Genomic DNA, 17,047 nt, shown 5'->3' on the forward strand with positions numbered 1-17,047 from the left:
TTGGCGTTTTAACAGCATCTTGATCCTCGTACCAGCTACACAGGTTAAATCATTAGAATTACATTAGTTATATAATGTACAGGCTGATATTGTACCACCCAAAGCCCCATTTCATTTTTTATCTTTGTTTAATGAGAGGTATTAGACATCATATGATTAACCAGGATAGAGAAACAGTGGGTAATGAATAGCGGATAGATTTAGATATATTTGTGTTCAACCTGCGCTTATCTGAAACTAATATTCTGGTTTCACCATTGACAATTAATATTTTGGTTTCACCATTGACAACTTGTATGCTCATCTTCGACTCGCACTTGCTAAAGCTCTACAAATTCAAGACTCTCCCCAAGACTCGCTTCCACGCCCTGCAAGTGCAGCGGCGCATCCATGCGTGGCAACATCACCTCAACCATGCGAATACGATCGTTATTCGCAAAGCCTGCATCCTCAAACATCACATCCACATCAGCGGGCGTGCTCACGCGACGCGTTTCGTAGTTCACTGCGTTAAACAAGGGAAGAAGCGCAAGATTGTCCCACGGCTGAATGTCGTTATAGCTCGCGTTTCCGTGAAGGAGCCGGTCAATCGTAGATCCGTCGTTATTCATCACAAAGAGATACGGCTTGGTGCCCCAGCGCACCATCGTGGATATCTCCTGCACTGTAAGCTGGAGCGAGCCGTCGCCCACAAAGAGGATGACTCGGCGAGTCGTATCTGTCTCCTCTGCCGCGAGTACCGCACCGAGCGTGGCGCCCACGGTAAAGCCAACAGAACCCCAGAGCACCTGCGATATCCCGAGAGTCCGATCGGGGAACCGGGTCTGGATGACCCCGAAGGCGGAGGTGCCGGTTTCAGTAATGACAATGTCGTCTTCGCGGAGCCATGAGCCGAGACGCGACCAGAGATAGTCCTGAGGAAGAGGGCCGAGGGGGTCTAGCGAGCTGACTTGTGCACCCTGCGAATCAGTCTGCAACTCGTTCCCAGTATCCGGCGCGCGCGCGTTTTCTTTTGCGCGCGCATCGAAAGGGTTCGTATTCGCACTTCGCGTTTCCGCTTCCCACGCCTTGACTAGCTCCTCCAAGCAAACCTTCATCTGGACCCCCGGATATGTCGCAGTCTTGACCTTAACATAGTCCGCATGAAACTCCACCACGTTCTTCGTGCTAAACCTATAGCTAAACGAGCTTGTACTGAAATCCGACATGAGTCCACCAATTGAAAGCACAAGATCTGCGGCATCGACGGCTGCGCGCACCGCGGGGTAGCTGAGGGTGCCAACAAACACCCCGCCGAACCGCGGGTGCTGCTCGTCGACGCCGCCCTTGCCCATCGGCGTGACAAACACCGGGAACTGTGTGGCATCGACGAGCCGCGCCGCGATACGCTTGCACCCATGGCGCGCGGCACCCGCATCCACCACCACCACCGGTGCGTGTGCCGCGCGCATGAGACGTATACACGCTGCGACGACCTCGTGCTCCGTACACGAGTCGTTGGGTGCTCGTGTCAAGTCGAGCGGTGCTGCGAGGCGGGATGCGGGCACGCGCATCGCGACGAGGTTCGCGGGGAGCCCCACGTAGACCGGTCGCTGCGCGAGGTACGCCTCACGGATGCAACGGTCGATCTCTGCGGGTGCGGTGCGGATGTCGTTGAGGAAGGCGGTGGTGTGTGCGACATTCTGCGCCATGCGGTGGAAGACGGTAAAGTCGCCGTTGCCGAGGGTATGGCGGCGGAGGAGCTGTTTCGCTTGGGCCGCAATGGAGGGCACCCCTACTACGTGGAGGAGCGCGACATGTTCCGCGTACGCGCCCGCGACGCCGTTGAGTGCGGAGAGCTCACCGGAGCCAAACGAGGTTACAAGACATGCGAGTCCCGTGACTCGCAGATACCCGTCCGCTGCATACGCGGCGTTGAGCTCGTTTGCATTGCCTACCCAGCGCGAAGTGGGGGGTAGGGTATCGAGGAGTGCGAGGGAGAAGTCTCCGGGGACGCCGAAGATGGAGTGGACGGAGAGCTGGGCGAGACGCGCAAAGAGATATTCACCAAGGGAAATGTCCATAGTGAGCTAGCAAAAGGTAAAAAAAGGGAGCTGGCAAGAGGAGAGAGATATTGTATCGGCCAATAGGTGCTTGGAAGTCTTTAGGCCGTGACAGAGGATGGACGAATAGAGTAAATGCGAGGAAATCGAGAATACAACGGACTCGCACGGAAGCGGGTATTGATCGAATGCGTAGTGTTGGAGAGTGCTAGGATGGAGACCACTGTCAAATAGGCGCTTTCTAATCAACCGGGATTTAGAGCCACAGAGGTATACAATGGAATCGCGGGAGGCTTGACCCGAGCGAAGGGAGAAACCAGGAGTCAGCCGGAAACTGAAAATTGGCCAAGATAGAACTGGCGGCGGAAATAGCCTGTGACGAAGCTAGGGGCTAAGGTGGGTGTTGAGGTTGGAATGAAGTGAAACCAAGCCGAAATGGGCTATAAACCAACGGATCAACTGGTTAGTCCAGGAATTTGCCAAGTTGGAGTTGATATGAATCGTGTTAGATCTATGAAGTGAGGCGATGCAATACCAACTAAGTATGCTGGGCTAGGCAAAGAATCAACTGGAATGAAGGAGGATTTAGCAAACTGATGCTAGGAATATGCTATGGGTAAAACTGGTGGAAATCAAGGGCGGTTCTAGTGTGGCCGTAATAGGGAATTTCGAAAAGCTGCGAGTTTTCAATGATAGATCCAAGCGAACAGAGGTTAAACAATGATTTGAGAAACATCGTGAGACCGTTATTGAAAAGTTATCTTTAGCCAGGCTCTGCGTCGGTGCAGGAGGAGGTCTTATATATTCGCACGACTTTGTTAGCGCCCGTTAAGCGCATACAAAAGCGCATACGAAATGCATAACTGCAGGATAGACAGTGCATATGCAGGATAAGGTGTCGCACCATGGGACTATTGGAACTACATTAAATGTGGCCCATCTCTACCCGAAGGGTAGAATATCTACTTTGGTAGTGTACTGGTTGACTATATAGGAGAGAGGGATCCACTCCCTTATATAGGGTATTGATCCCTACCACGTGACAGCTACACATGTACCATACTAAAGTGTTACAAGCGAGAGTAAGTCATTACAGATGATATTTTGGTTAGAAGCGAGGCAATGTGGTTATATCTTTCCACAAGGAGGATGGCGTATCAGAGCTGAGTGACTCAGAGAGAAAAACTGTGGTTAAAGATATGGATAACTCTGAGTAAGCATAAAGAAAATGAGACATTTCGAGTAGAAATAGTATCGGGCGTTGCATGTTTATTACATCTCATTTTCTGGGCTCTTTCCGGAGGTTACCAAAAAATTCTCATTTATTGGACCTTTCTATGGCAGTAAAGCTAAATGAATAAATGTATAATTTTTATTAATTATAGGTAACAATCTACATGCCAATCCCAAACTAGTTGAACGAGATAAAGCGAAATCAAATAGGTCGATGCCAATATCCATGCTACACGCTAGTTTCGTTTTAGCCTGGAGGAACCTACGACATAGTCTCTATCCCAAGACATAGTCCCTGGGGCTTTCAAGCTCACTGTGATGGGTATTTAGACAAAAAGGTGGTTAGCCATTTCCATCATCCGTGAAGCACATTTGCGATACGGATTTCGCTAAACCCTTACCGTTCTCACCCGACTTATTTATCAACCATGTCCACGTTAAACTCCGTAAAATCGTTCACTGCTAACCCCATGATCTTTGCAACATCCCTGAACTGATTCATGCCCATGCTCAACATGTATTTCCGCTGGTCCATGTCGGTGACGTGCTTGGTGTGTCGGAATTCGTCGCGGGCAAAGTGGATGAGCTCCCTGCCAGTGGTACGGTCGGGGCTTTTGAGAGCGGTACGAACGATTCGTCTATACAACTTGCGGACTTTTTTCTGGAATATAAATTCATCCAAGGAAGGAATGTTGGACGCCTTGAATGTTCGCTTCACCTTGGCGTCCGTGTTCCCCGCGTTGGATAGCGTGAACGATCTGGTGAACCTGGACACAGTGTGTTGGAGCTGTTTAGCAAAAATATTCATATTGTAGCTTTTCTAGATCCGTGATAGGTATAATAATCAAGTAGAAAGGTATAAAATAGTGAAAGAACGGCACTCAAATCATGGGTTGATCTCTTAATAGGTGGTATGTGAAAAATTCTCGGTTGCGAGCCCGGGATGGGAACTTTATACGTGCGCTCTTGGGGCATTGGGTTGTAGCGAAACACCGTTTTGTCGTTAAATTTAAGCCCTTTGAATAGTTTAGAGCAACATAGTCAGGCTTTAACCCTCTACCTGAGTTTTATCATCAAACTATCTCTATAAGCGGCTTTAGTAGAGGCTACAGGAAGGAGATTTCACACTTTCCAAAACCCAATGCGCTTAATATACATAATCAGTTTCTTAGCACCCTTAGTCTTGGGCATAAGTCAGTTACCCCCATAACCAGAGTCTCTAGTATACCACATGTACCATTCTCACTTGAATTATACAGAACAAAAGCAGATCTTTCTACAAACAGCATGGTTTTCCTAGATATACAATCTTTTTTTCAACATTAATTATGTTGATATTACTCATTACCAGTTCAAACTACTTAGGTATACGAGTTTCCACCACCACCCTTAAGAAACGTTATAGCCATTTATATCAGCCCGCCCGTGCTTAACCAACGAAAACAACTCCTCCCTAATCCGCTATCAGCCCCCCTCTACATAACTAACGAAACTGTCACCATCCTCATCGTATGATAGCCAGGTCTTAATAATCGGTACACACACGCCTGTTACGAGCCCTTCCACCTCAGCGAAATTTTCAATCCAACCGGTACAAGTTGATGATATTGGAAACTTATTCAACACCTCTTCAGCTTCCCCACGCGCCATGTCCTTGAACCTTTTGCACAAGAGAAGCTTGGCTTCCGTGGGACTTTTGGCCCGCAGCTTCTCCACCCTTTCGGTGGTAAGACAGGCGGACGAGAATACCGTGGAGGTCCGTCCGTTGATTCCACAGGCCAGCGGCGCGCCCGCGACCGACGCCATTTCGGTGCTCAGAAGAGACATTGGCGACGTTTCGGCCGCCTCGGCCTCCTCGGCGCTTGCGCCATACCCGTCCTACACAAGCATTTTCGAGAACTTGAAACCGGCGACGAGAACCAGGGGCAGAGAAAACTCAGACGTCGACGCAGAATTGGAGGCCAAGAGGGTGGTGCCAAAGTTGAACACTTTCTACGCAGCAAACCCAGAACACGAGCATAACATGGACGGCTTGACCAGTCTTTTGGCCAAGCACAGAGGCATTCCGGTGGACACCTCCAAGAGCACCAAGGAGGAGAGATTCAGATGGGTCACCATGGAGGAATACAAGCGCTTCGGGGGTGACACCAGATTGTCGCCAAAGGCGTACAAGGAGTTGACCAAGGTGTTGAACCGCCTCTTCCAGATGGACGAGCAATTGATGCCTGACGAGGTTGAGCAGAGCTTGGAGCGGTACAAGAAGCAGGTTTCGACCGTGTTCATGACCAAGGGGACTAAAAAGTTGGACGAGTTCGGCAGAGCCGAGGTGCTCGGCAAGAGAAAAACTTCCGGTGCCAAGGTCTACCTCACCAAGGGTGACGGCCAGATCATCATCAATGGCAAGTCATTGGACGAGTTTACCCCAAGATTGACCGACCGTGCCAAGCTCTTGTTCCCATTCAGAGTCACCGGCTCCGAGGGTGAGTACAATGTGTTTGCAGTCGTCACCGGTGGTGGGCCATCCGGCCAGATTGGCGCCGTTGCCCACGGTATTGCCAGAGGCTTGGTTGTGCACAACCCGTTGTTCACCCAGAGATTGTTGAAGGCCGGAGTCTTGGTCAGAGACCGTAGAAGGGCCGAGAGAAAGAAGCCGGGCAAGCTCGGTGCCAGAAAGAGCCCTACCTGGGTCAAGCGTTAAGGTGAGACCTCGTCAAGACACACCCGTGTCTCATGTATATATACAACACAAAGATGAACGAAATATGCGTAGAGAAGGGGAATATGTCAGATTAATGCTTAATTTTGGTCTCTCAAGACACTAACTACCGATTTATATCTCCAAGAATCGCCAGTTTCGACGTCCCATACACTTCCTGCTAATTAGAATTTCCGGATTGCCCCTTTCTATTATCTGGGATTTCTGGAATATATTCTGACAGTTGACCGTCAGTGAACCCTTCCCATGGTGATGTTACAGGTAGTGCACGTACCACGCTTACATAAGCACCATCAGCCAATGAAAGCTGAATTTTCGCGCGAAAGCTCGGATCTCAATCGGGCGTCGACTATACATAAAGCAAAATGAAGGATCCAGCACGTTAGACACTTGAACTTTATCACAACTATACTTCAAAATGGGTGCTGCTTACGTTATTTTCGGTAAAACTGTTCAACCACACGTTTTGGCCTTGGCCACTCTCGCCCCGGTCTTTTTCTATGCCGCGGTCCCAAACCCATTTGCGGGTAAGACAGCCTTGGGTGAGCCACCAATCAACGCCTCTTCCCCAGAAGAGGAATCCTTCATCAAGTATGTTTTGTCGATTTCTCACGCTAGTTGCATTTACTGACACTTTTAGGGAATTCATCAAGAAGCAGGAACAAAAGCACTAAATGGTTAGGGTTGAGCCTGGCACTGGTCGTAAGGCGACAGTTGCTGCTCTTGTGCATCGTGTATAGATATTATTGATTGAAGATAACATTTTAAGGAACGAACGTGGTGTAGACAAGATTGGGAGAGGGGAAGGGAGTTTGTATGGGCATCGGTGGGCCGTTTGATCTCGTTAAATGAAAATTTACGTTCAGAGGGATGTCATACTATTTTCCTGGCAATTTCGAATGCCTGAAATTAAACAAATTTCACGTATTTCATTTCAGACGTTCAGGATTTCATCTTTGGAACCCTAGAAGGTTTCAGTAAATGTTTAAAAGTTTGATTTATAAGGATTTTCGGTTTGCTAAAAGGCTCTTTGATGCGACCAAAGATAACCAGTTTAAGAATATTATCACTGGTGCGTATTCATTGTATACGACTTCTGTAATTAATAACAGTCGCCTATATTGAATCGGGGACACATCAAACAATCTATTGTGTACTAATACTTATTCCCGCTGGTTTCAGAAAGAATACTCAATTGAGTTGCTCGCTAACATTTACCTCTTTCTACCAAAATTTTCTATACCTTATTTATGTCTCAAGTTATAACTACCCTTTTGTGATGTTACAGATATAACTCTACATTCTCCGCTTAGACGCATTTTCCGTATAAAAAAAAGTCAAACTCTCCGCAGAACCCCTTTATTTCAACCTATGCTATTCAAGCTTAGCACACATCACACTGTCCTGGACACCGGACCACCACGTCACCGACGAGGGCCAAACATTTTTCATTGGACTGACTCCCACGCCCTGGTCGCCCAAATACACCGGACCAACAGTGACAATCAAACTGTCCACAACACCCTTTCCCTCACTCTGATACACCAACAAACTATTAATGACCTTGGCTCCACCCTCAACCATCACAGACCCGATGCCGTATTCAGCCAAGGCGTCCAAAAGACGGCGCCAGTCGAACTGACCACCAGCCCGCTCTAACCTCACATAGCGTCCGCCTGCGGCCTCTAAATACGCATCAGCGGCTTTTGGAACCTCAGTTGCGGCGTCAATGATGATAAATGGCGCAAGACCGTCACCAGAGGCCACCGTGCAGTCAATTCTGGATCCCTGGTACACCCACTGGCGTCGCGGATCCACCACCACGGGTCTGATTCTGTGCGCGTTGTACCGGCAATTCAACCCAGGATCATCGCTGAGGACGGTTCCCAGTCCCACCAAGATCGCATCGTGTTTGGAGCGCAAGTAGTGGGTCATGGTCTTGGTTTCCAAGTGGGAAATGACGGTCTGGAGGCCGGGCCCCGCCGCGATTTTGGCATCCAACGACTGCGCGTAGGTGAGGGTCACAAAAGGAACACCATTCCTAGGGAGGTACAGCGCTAAAAAGGGCTCAAGCGATGGAGGTAATGGGATTAGCTGGGACATAAGGTGGGGTTATTGGGGCTGATGGGGGAAGAGACTCACGATTGTGTTTATATAGTCGCCTGCATGCATAGGCGACCTGCATCATGTCGGTCGCCATCATTCAGATCAAACATACGCTTATTCAAAGGTTAATCTGATAGCAATACATTTCAATAAATCCAGTAATAATGAATTATATGCTACGAGGCAAGCCAATTTCTGCTGAGAGACAGGCCATTTGCATATCTTAAACTGCATGGCGTTACCGATTGATAGTATCAAAGAGCCCATACACAACAGAAACTACTTTCTAGAACCGATAGGAGAAAGCCATGTAATTGCCAAGGTTTTCGACTCCGATGGATTTGACCGTTGACCCAGCCAACCATAATAGACTAATTATAAAATAACCAATAGCTGGTATTGTGACTTATAACCAAGCAGAGGTTAGAGGAAGCAAAAGCTATAGCAACCATTCCAGCAATCTCAAACCTCTGGTACAGCTCACATCTTTGGATAGTCGGGTCTAACCATGAGTTCTCCCTCTTTTGTGTAGCCCACTATTTATAATCCCTATTTTTAATGATATCCTGATCCTGATAGAATGCCCCCTTGTGATACGGTCTCTTAGTCTCACCATCCACCTCCACCACCTTTTCCTTCAATATTTCCAGTGCCTCCTGCTTCGCCTCAAACTCCTTTAGCTTCTCCTCTTCTGTCATCTCACGCCGGCGTTCCAACTCTTCTCGCTCCAATTCGGCCTCCTCTAGCATCTGTCTTTCACGTTGAATACGCCCAAGCTCTCGGATCTTCCACTCAGCACGTTCCGCCTCGGGGTCCAAGTCATCGGTGTCATCCACCCCTTCTGTGACATCCTTGAGGTTTTCCCTGGCCTGTATGATGCTCTGCCTGATATCGTGTTCAATTGCCTCGAGTGTCCGCTCCTTGGCCGAGTCTGTGGTTCCGGGGTTGGCACCTGCTCGTTTGGTTTTGGAGATAAAAACTGGCCTGAGAAGTTGAGAGTCTGAACCGGAGTCGTCAGAGTCGTCCTCATCGTCGGAGTCATCCTCATCGTCCGAACCCTCTTCAGAGGATTCGCTGGGGATGACCACGGGATTAGTGGTTATGGAACCCCCCCGAGAAAAGGTATTTCTTGGAGGATTTCCAATTGTGCCATCAACTATTCCTGGAGCTTCAACAATGTTATCAGTACCTAAGCCACCAGTAGTTGTGCCGTCACCAGAATGTTCTTCCTCAGACTCTGAGCCTGATGACTCAGACCTGTCTAGATTCTTTCCTGGAAAGTAACGCGCGGGTCTGGACATTGGACAAGAATTATAGAATGAATATACCCATCTTGTCCAGATAATCCTCCCCCTTACATCCTCACTTTCGTGTCTTATTTCCCATCGCTCATAATCCGATGAGCTACTGTGCCGGATTGAAAAATCTTACGGAAAAATCTGCAAATTTTTATGCAGCTTAAGAAACTTTTCTTGACCCTTCTACTCTGCAAACCCATATATCCGTTACCATGTCTGCAATCTACAAGGCCCTTGCGGGGAAGAGCGCTACTGATGGCGAAGCCAAGAGAAAGGTCAAGCACATCAACCGCCAGAGAGTGTTGATCATTTCTTCCCGTGGTGTCACCTACAGACACCGTCACTTGATTAACGACCTCCACGCCATGTTGCCCCACGGACGCAAAGAGCCGAAGTTGGACACCAAGAAGACGTTGTACGAGTTGAACGAGGTTGCTGAGTTGTACAACTGTAACAACATCATGTTCTTCGAGGCCAGAAAACACACCGACTTGTACTTGTGGTTGTCAAAGCCACCTAATGGGCCAACTATCAAGTTTCACTTACAAAACATGCACACTACCGACGAATTGAACTTTACCGGCAACTGTTTGAAGGGCTCCAGACCAATCTTGTCGTTCGACCAGACCTTCGAGGACGCTCCCCACACCAAGTTGATCAAGGAGATGTTCATTCACACCTTCGGGGTCCCACCGAACGCCAGAAAGTCCAAGCCGTTCACCGACCACGTCATGTCCTTCAGCATTGTCGACGGCAAGATCTGGGTCAGGAACTACCAGATCAACGAGTCCGCCGCCGAGAAGGAGAACGAGGCGCAGGAGGAGATTGAGGAGATGAACTTGGTCGAAATCGGGCCAAGATTCGTCATGACTGTCATCACCATCTTAGAGGGCTCCTTTGGGGGACCAAAAATCTACGAGAACAAGGAGTACGTCTCGCCAAACTTTGCCAGAGCTCAGGCTAAGCAACAGCAGGCCGAGGAAGCCAGAGCCAGATCCGACGCCGCCATGAACTTGAAGATTAAGAAGAGAGACAACGTCATGGAGGCCGATCCGTTGAGTAACACTGTGTTGTTCGAAGACGAATAAACGGCGGAGTGACTGTGTATATTATAATGTTTCAGACAATATCCTGGGCTGTAAGCGAAGTTACCATCGTTATAAAAACTGAATGGAAGATAAAGAGATTCTTACCTTTGTAGAAAGACATTGAGAATGGAAACGGAGGATATTCTTTGTTTGGGTTTCCTGCTTGTGTGTAACTAACCGTATGGGCTTGTCAGTCTTGCCGAAATATCAGAAACCGCTCACGATTTTACTTCCGAGGGGGATGTTTTGGATGAAAGCAGGTTAATACTCAATCCAAATTTTTAGTTCACATCCCATCCCCAAATACAAGCTCAAGTTTTTATCTCATGCCTCACTGCTGGACTCTGACCAGAACTAAAGCTCTAGCTACAATACCCGCAAATCATGACATATCTATAAACGTAGCAGTGTCACCAATACACTTGAACGCACCATCCTATGTTTTTACGGCAAAATCACAATTTCAACCGGGCCACCCCTTCTACCATATAACTCGGAAACTCCACCAGCCTCGTAGTCAACGGTGGAGCCTTAAATCTCGGACAGGTGCCTCTAGCCTTACATGGCCTACGCCCACCCAATACGATGCGCTCACATTCAAATGCTATCGACACTACATCTATAGCACCAAATAATTTCTATTTGCTTATAAAATTTCTATTTGATTAAACCTTTACCCCAACATAAATCCCTGAGTGCTGCACAGTTTTGTGCGTACATTTCGTCCCGCGCGTAGCCTCCCTCCCTAACAAAAAACTTTTTTCTCGTGAAATTTTTGTACATTAGAGCTGCCAGTGAAGATAAACACGTCTGCTACGATAGCCCATCACCCATCACCCTTATCCACATCATGGAAGATACCGAGAGAAGCATTTCCCGCCTTTGGAGATCGTTCAAAACCGTCAAGGAAATGGTCAGAGACAGGGGCTACTACATCGCCCAGGAGGAGATCGACATTCCGTTGGACGAGTTCCGCTCCAAGGTGTGCGACAGCATGAACATCCCGCAGAGAAAGTTAATGTGTTTCCAGGCGCAACCGACTGCTGAGGCGTTGGCAAAGTACTCGGAATTGGGGTCCTTGTGGGTCGAGTTCTGTGACGAGGCCAACGTCGGTATTAAAACCATGAGAAACTTCTGTATCCACATCTCCGAGAAAAACTTTCTGACCGGTATTTTCATCTACCAGGATCGTATCACCCCGTCAGCGAGCAAATTAGTGCCAACCGTGGCGCCAGCCACCATTGAGACCTTCCAGGAGTCCGACTTGGTTGTCAACATCACCCACCATGAGTTAGTGCCGAAGCACGTGAGATTGTCCATCGAGGAGAAGAAGGATCTCTTGGAGAGATACAGATTGAAGGAGTCGCAGTTGCCTAGAATCCAGAGAGAAGACCCTGTCGCCCGCTACTTGGGTTTGAAGAGGGGCCAGGTTGTCAAGATCGTTAGAAGGTCTGAAACCTCCGGCAGATATGCCTCCTACAGAGTCTGTCTCTAGTGCGGAAGCTACGGCCTCGTGCCTCTTGTCTGCATTTATGTAATATAGTAATCAAAGCGTTTGCTGAATAATGTAAGGAGGGGACTACAATCGTGCGACTCTGAGCCTGGTTTCTCCATCGTGCGACTCTAAGTCTAGCTTCTCAGCCCAGGGCCTACAGATTGAAACCCCAAATATAATGCAATACAACAAAGGGTGGGGACTTTGCCCTAAAGTTTACGAACGAGGTGTGTTAATGAGGGAGTTTATATCATAAAACTAGATATAAGTTTCAGGAAATATGGAAAACTCTGGAGAGCATATTGGTAATATCCGTCAAGAGTAAACCGACCCGTTAGATGACATTCGCAGGGTTAAAGTTTCTCCAGTACACCCGACTACGCCCAATTAAAGATAATTCTAATGTATATCATTGAAACTAAAGAGCAAAATGACGGCGGATCACCATGCAATTGGGTTTGTTTTCTGAACCAATCTCACCTTCTCGGCCCAGACTCGGCCCTTACCTAGGACACTCTCCTCCAAGATCAGCTGGACATTCTTTGGATGGCAGCGTGCGAGCCAGATCATGTCACCGTTCTTCTTGTAAATCATCACGTTGGCGGTGTACTTGTGGCCACCTACGTGGTTCACGAAACTGACCTTGACACCACCAGCTCTGTCGTCACCATAGTCACGCAAAAGGTCCTTGTCTCTGAGAATGTCTTCCATCTCGCGCTTCATGATTGGTGCGGTGATACCGCATCTCTTGTCTCTTGTCTGGTGGGAGCAGAGGAAGATGTGAGACTGGAAACCACAGGCCTTGACTGCGAAGCCCTGGACTTCGCCAACCGGCAACTTGGTAGCCTCCTCAGTTTCACCAACCAGCAGCGTCGTAGTCTCCTCAGCCTCGCCGATAGCTAACTTAGTAGTTTCGCCAGCCAACTCGGCAGTATCGTCACCCGACTTATCCTCTTGGGCCTTTTGCAAGATATCCACAACTTCTGTCAACACAGAGTCGACTTTATCCACAGTCAACCCGTGCACCCAGACAAAGTACGGCAAAAGCAAAACATCGGCCTTGGTTCCGTTAATATAGGCCGGATCCATTTCATCACCCAAAGGCAAGGAAGAAGTCGACACCTTGATAGAGCCGCGCTCGCCGTCCTTACCCACCAACTTTGTGGCCGTGTTGCTTTTGCTCCACTCGGCGATCTGCTTCTTCACGGTCCCTCTCACATCGGTGGCATCTCTGATCCAATCGGTCTTCCCGGTAGGAACCACGCAGTGCAAATCGTAATTCGCGGTCGACCTCCACAACACGGTGTTTCCGTCATCCTCGTCCGAAAGCTTGAGGGAGGAGGGAAAGGAAGTGGTACAAGCGCCACAATCCATGGAGCAGGTATCATCGTCGGATTCATTCACAACTGGAATGATTTCTGCAATCTCCGCTTTGGCTTTTGCAAGATCTGCAGCTTTGCTTCCGAAGATTTTGGCAAAAAGAGCAACCATGGTGGGGTTAGTCTATGATAAATGAAGGTCCAAGTTGGGGCTGGCGTCAAGCTTTTTTTCTTGCTTTCCCAAATCTCAAGGTTAAACCGGAAGGGGCTTAGTGTAAGAAGTAGAACAGGAGAAGTTGGGGTTATATATATTTTTTGCCACAGAGCTCTGTTTATTTTTATCTCCGTGGTGGCTCCCTGCACATTAGGTAAACATTTTTTTATCTTACTAATCTCGATGCGTGTGCTAGGAATTTCCCAATGCGGTAAACGCCGATCAAATGCACCTAGCCGTACGGTGCTGGGGCCGACTTCGGACCGGCTTCTGGGAACACTTCCACAGTTTACTATGCCCACGTTCTTATTTTGATTGACCATGGTGTATCACCCTTGCGTGAAAGTATATGTCTCGGATGTATAGCATGTGAGCTGGTTTAACTGTGCTTTAAGCTGTTGGAGCTTTTGTCTGGCCTATTTTGTGGCAATTACCGAACTAGGATTGGCCATATTCCAAGTTAGGTCTTCGAAGCTTCCGGGGATTACGGTTTAGACGCGTAATTATACGAAAGTTGACGTCTTAAAACCTGAGTTTGACGGCATTCAGACTAAAAGCGTGAGTCGTGGAGAGTTGAACTAGCAGTCATAAGTGAATAACGTACGTGCGCTAGTTGTAAGCGGTACAGGCAGTTTCACTAGCCGTTGTCTACGGAGCGCTTGCTCGTTTTGTTAGGCTAATACTTTAGACCCATACAAAGTATATTAATTATGAAGGAAGGGGTGGGACAAGTTGGTAGGTGTGACTCGGTGGGTTTAAGGACGCGTTCAAACATGTTGACGGAGCAACCAGCATGAAGAGGATACACCCCAAAGAGACAAGACACTATAAAGTGGAGAGAGGGACGTAAAAGGAGGCTATATTATGGTAAATAAATCCTAATAAAGAATCAGCCGGTAAAAATAGTAGCTAGATCATTTTGGGGTGAGAGCAGGAGACGGCTTCGTAGTTTAGCCTTTCAACGGCTGTTTCCAAACATGCCATTTACGTTCAGAAACCCGCCTGATTAATAAGACATCATAAGCCATTTACGGCAAAGACCGGTTGCTAATTACACAGGGATTGTAGTGTGAACCAAATACAAAAATATACCGATCTCGGTGAGGGTCGAACTCACGATCTTGTGATTAACAGTCACACGCCTTAACCAACTTGGCCACGAAATCATTCAGTACGACCTGTCCGGTTTTAGGTGTCTTCCAAATCTGAAGATATACTCTTGTGGTGGAACTAATGGTTATATCAGCCTTATTCGGATTCCTACCCTCGCTCAAAAGCCCAAGTCTGATACGGCCAAGCAGGGTCTGATTCTTCTTCAAGGTAGGTTATAAGGGAATACGATCTCGGCGGAGATCAAGCTGATCTTTAAATTAACAGTTACATGCCCAGGCCACGAAAGACCTAGTTCAGGTCGAAGAAGGAGGCTACCTTGTGTAAGCTCTTCCAATGTATCTCACCGCAACATTGCTTCTTATAGTCAGGACAATGGGCTGGTAACATCGCTCCTCACAGCCAAGATAATTGGATGTTACCCAATAGTTCAATCCTTGTGGTATAGTTTCATATATTTAAGTAAGGCTAGTAAAAAAAGATCATTAGAGAGCACCTTCAGCCCTAACGAATTAGGGGTTAAACGGGAAGAAATATTAAAGAACGGGAAAATTATTCACGCCATAGAGCGGGTTCTGGTTGGTAATGGAAGTACCCTGATTCTAAGGTACGAATTCTGCTTGTTGGCGACACCCGCATAGGCATTGTACCAGGCGATAAACGAAGTGATGACACCAAACACACCGCCAGCTCTGGTAACCCCCACCTTACCACTAAACTCTCCGATGGCCAAGAGCAAGAAGGTAATGTCAAGGATGAAAAACAAAAGGAAGAATGCCAAGGTTGACTTCATGGTGCACAACAACATGAAGAACGTGAAAAAAAACCAACCCAATAAGAAGAATCCCACCGCGTCGGCCAACTCCTGGGGATTATCCTCGTAAGCCGCCACGATACCAAACCACGGAATGTTAATCGCTGCGTAGGACATCCAGAACCCACCGTAGGAGGAAAGAGCAACCCCACCAAAAGTGTTCTCAACCGCAATTTCCCACATACCAGCCAAGAGTTGGATGAGCCCACCGTAGAACATTGCCAAGCCCACTACAATGTTTGGGGTCTTGACCCCCATTGCCCTTGCGTTACACATAGACAACACGAACGTGGTTAAGGCGAAACCGCATAACCCAAGGGGCGCAGGGTTACCGAACTTTCTGGATGGAGCCGGCGCGTACTGTTCGGGCTGCAACGTACCACCAAAGGCTTGGGCCAAGTCCTCCTTCAAGAATTTCTGCTTTCCGATCAAGATGTACTCTTTTTCGCCATCATGGAAGTGTTGGACCTTTCCGAACTCGTCGTCAGGAGTCTCAAGAGGCTTCGGTTGGTCCTCAGAAATGTGGAGGGAGTCTGACATTGTTATTTGTTTGGGCTGTTTTGATTATGCTATATGTACGGGATGAACAAATGGGTGAAGTAGGAGCTGTCGTAAGACTTATATAGGAAAGATATTAAGGTTGCGATTTTCATCAAGGTCACGGACAATATAAGCTAGTCTACAGATCCGGAATTGAAACCATCAAGTAGTTCCTGGTGGGGTAAATCATACGGATTGAAATTATGGCAAGGGTGTGTTCTCTATGTGACCACGGCCCTTAGATAGCCAGAAACTCTGAATACAGCGAACGAGTGTGGGGTGCAAGCAGCATGAGGACCAGCTGCAAAGATGCTTAAATTCACCTGTCCTAGTTATCTAGCAAGCTAGTAGCCTGGGCGTCCTGTACTCACAAGAAATAAACTCATAGTACCGGTAATAAGCGGTGAATTGCTGTATAAGCCTTTAAGCCTGACTGGTCATTCAGGCTTGTCATGCACTTTGGGGCCTTTCTGCATGAGCCGAATGAAACAGCATATGCACGTCGTTGTAAAATCTATCCACCTTTGACCAACCTACTTTTGGTTTATCTACGCGTATGATAGCTGGCAACCGTGCTGTATGTGACTGTGTTCTGGAATCCCAGTGGAGATCAACTACGGCTGGATGGATGTAATGTCACGACAGAATAGAGGTTCCCCTGCGTGACCAGAGTTCTGCATATAGCATGCTCCATATTGCGTGCTCTTTGCTTATCGCCGCCGCATTCTTGGAGGCTACAGGTTCGATAGTATTTCCGTTATCGATTGAAAAACTATGCTCGATATTATGCATTAGGATCCCGGATCCGTGTTTACCGCTGCAAGGGAACTAGAGTATGAGACTGAAGTTAATCCTGTCCAGATGTGTTCCCGGGGCTCATGCGTTTGGCTCGGATTCACGGGTGCAACAATGTGGGCATGCAGGGATACTCTGGAGAAACTATGGGGTGACAAAAAGAGCAGGATAGTATGGGGGCTGCAATAAACCATAGATCTGATTTGGAAATCGGGTGTTTTACTCAACACGATAATTTCACACTATTCCCCCGGAGCTTGGACACATGCCTTAGTCA

General features: G+C 47.9%; 10 protein-coding genes and 1 non-coding gene across 11 annotated transcripts; 4 read left to right on the forward strand and 7 right to left on the reverse strand.

Moving 5' to 3' along the window:
• Positions 1-40: 40 nt before the first annotated feature.
• BABINDRAFT_59093 (alpha-keto acid decarboxylase family protein) lies at positions 41-2,063 on the reverse strand (the record flags this gene model as incomplete). Its single annotated transcript, XM_019132323.1, has 2 exons — positions 41-977; positions 1,074-2,063. The coding sequence occupies 2 exons, from the start codon at positions 2,061-2,063 to the stop codon at positions 321-323; spliced, it is 1,647 nt and encodes a 548-aa protein (XP_018987406.1). The 3' UTR covers positions 41-320.
• Positions 2,064-3,393: 1,330 nt separating this feature from the next.
• Positions 3,394-4,162, reverse strand: BABINDRAFT_59096 (uncharacterized protein). The gene has a single exon (XM_019132324.1). It carries the CDS (start codon positions 4,081-4,083, stop codon positions 3,691-3,693), a length of 393 nt encoding a protein of 130 aa, XP_018987407.1. The 5' UTR covers positions 4,084-4,162; the 3' UTR covers positions 3,394-3,690.
• A 736-nt stretch (positions 4,163-4,898) lies between these two features.
• Positions 4,899-6,150, forward strand: MRPS9 (mitochondrial 37S ribosomal protein uS9m). Its single transcript, XM_019128145.1, has one exon. The coding sequence runs from the start codon at positions 4,924-4,926 to the stop codon at positions 5,971-5,973; it is 1,050 nt and encodes a 349-aa protein (XP_018987408.1). The 5' UTR covers positions 4,899-4,923; the 3' UTR covers positions 5,974-6,150.
• A 259-nt stretch (positions 6,151-6,409) lies between these two features.
• On the forward strand, positions 6,410-6,583 carry ATP19 (F1F0 ATP synthase subunit k; the record flags this gene model as incomplete). Its single annotated transcript, XM_019131249.1, has 1 exon — positions 6,410-6,583. A coding segment is annotated over one exon (174 nt), but the record flags the coding sequence as incomplete, so codon positions are not given.
• A 620-nt stretch (positions 6,584-7,203) lies between these two features.
• BABINDRAFT_46257 (2,5-diamino-6-(ribosylamino)-4(3H)-pyrimidinone 5'-phosphate reductase) lies at positions 7,204-8,103 on the reverse strand. The gene has a single exon (XM_019132116.1). It carries the CDS (start codon positions 8,092-8,094, stop codon positions 7,366-7,368), a length of 729 nt encoding a protein of 242 aa, XP_018987410.1. The 5' UTR covers positions 8,095-8,103; the 3' UTR covers positions 7,204-7,365.
• Positions 8,104-8,251: 148 nt separating this feature from the next.
• On the reverse strand, positions 8,252-9,406 carry BABINDRAFT_115273 (uncharacterized protein). Its single transcript, XM_019126876.1, has one exon. The coding sequence runs from the start codon at positions 9,396-9,398 to the stop codon at positions 8,634-8,636; it is 765 nt and encodes a 254-aa protein (XP_018987411.1). The 5' UTR covers positions 9,399-9,406; the 3' UTR covers positions 8,252-8,633.
• Positions 9,407-9,759: 353 nt separating this feature from the next.
• CSI2 (Csi2p) lies at positions 9,760-10,580 on the forward strand (the record flags this gene model as incomplete). The annotated part of the gene is made up of 1 exon (XM_019128146.1): positions 9,760-10,580. A coding segment is annotated over one exon (724 nt), but the record flags the coding sequence as incomplete, so codon positions are not given.
• Positions 10,581-11,333: 753 nt separating this feature from the next.
• BABINDRAFT_32522 (DNA-directed RNA polymerase core subunit) lies at positions 11,334-11,978 on the forward strand (the record flags this gene model as incomplete). The annotated part of the gene is made up of 1 exon (XM_019131595.1): positions 11,334-11,978. The coding sequence occupies one exon, from the start codon at positions 11,334-11,336 to the stop codon at positions 11,976-11,978; it is 645 nt and encodes a 214-aa protein (XP_018987413.1).
• Positions 11,979-12,214: 236 nt separating this feature from the next.
• BABINDRAFT_160282 (uncharacterized protein) lies at positions 12,215-13,514 on the reverse strand. Its single transcript, XM_019128147.1, has one exon. The coding sequence runs from the start codon at positions 13,467-13,469 to the stop codon at positions 12,420-12,422; it is 1,050 nt and encodes a 349-aa protein (XP_018987414.1). The 5' UTR covers positions 13,470-13,514; the 3' UTR covers positions 12,215-12,419.
• Positions 13,515-14,603: 1,089 nt separating this feature from the next.
• On the reverse strand, positions 14,604-14,677 carry BABINDRAFT_t83. The gene has a single exon. It is a non-coding gene; the product is annotated as a tRNA-Asn (tRNA).
• A 500-nt stretch (positions 14,678-15,177) lies between these two features.
• On the reverse strand, positions 15,178-15,975 carry BABINDRAFT_33296 (acetate uptake transporter family protein; the record flags this gene model as incomplete). Its single annotated transcript, XM_019131627.1, has 1 exon — positions 15,178-15,975. One exon carries the CDS (start codon positions 15,973-15,975, stop codon positions 15,178-15,180), a length of 798 nt encoding a protein of 265 aa, XP_018987415.1.
• Positions 15,976-17,047: the final 1,072 nt, after the last annotated feature.

Source organism: Babjeviella inositovora (genome assembly GCF_001661335.1).
Source record: "Babjeviella inositovora NRRL Y-12698 unplaced genomic scaffold BABINscaffold_2, whole genome shotgun sequence".
In the NCBI taxonomy this organism is placed as follows: domain Eukaryota; kingdom Fungi; phylum Ascomycota; class Pichiomycetes; order Serinales; genus Babjeviella; species Babjeviella inositovora.

Bases quoted from the DNA above. Each gene is read 5' to 3' on its own strand.
- BABINDRAFT_59096 (XM_019132324.1), bottom strand. From the start codon at position 4,083: ATGAATATTTTTGCTAAACAGCTCCAACACACTGTGTCCAGGTTCACC.
- MRPS9 (XM_019128145.1), top strand. From the start codon at position 4,924: ATGTCCTTGAACCTTTTGCACAAGAGAAGCTTGGCTTCCGTGGGACTT.
- BABINDRAFT_46257 (XM_019132116.1), bottom strand. From the start codon at position 8,094: ATGTCCCAGCTAATCCCATTACCTCCATCGCTTGAGCCCTTTTTAGCG.
- BABINDRAFT_115273 (XM_019126876.1), bottom strand. From the start codon at position 9,398: ATGTCCAGACCCGCGCGTTACTTTCCAGGAAAGAATCTAGACAGGTCT.
- BABINDRAFT_160282 (XM_019128147.1), bottom strand. From the start codon at position 13,469: ATGGTTGCTCTTTTTGCCAAAATCTTCGGAAGCAAAGCTGCAGATCTT.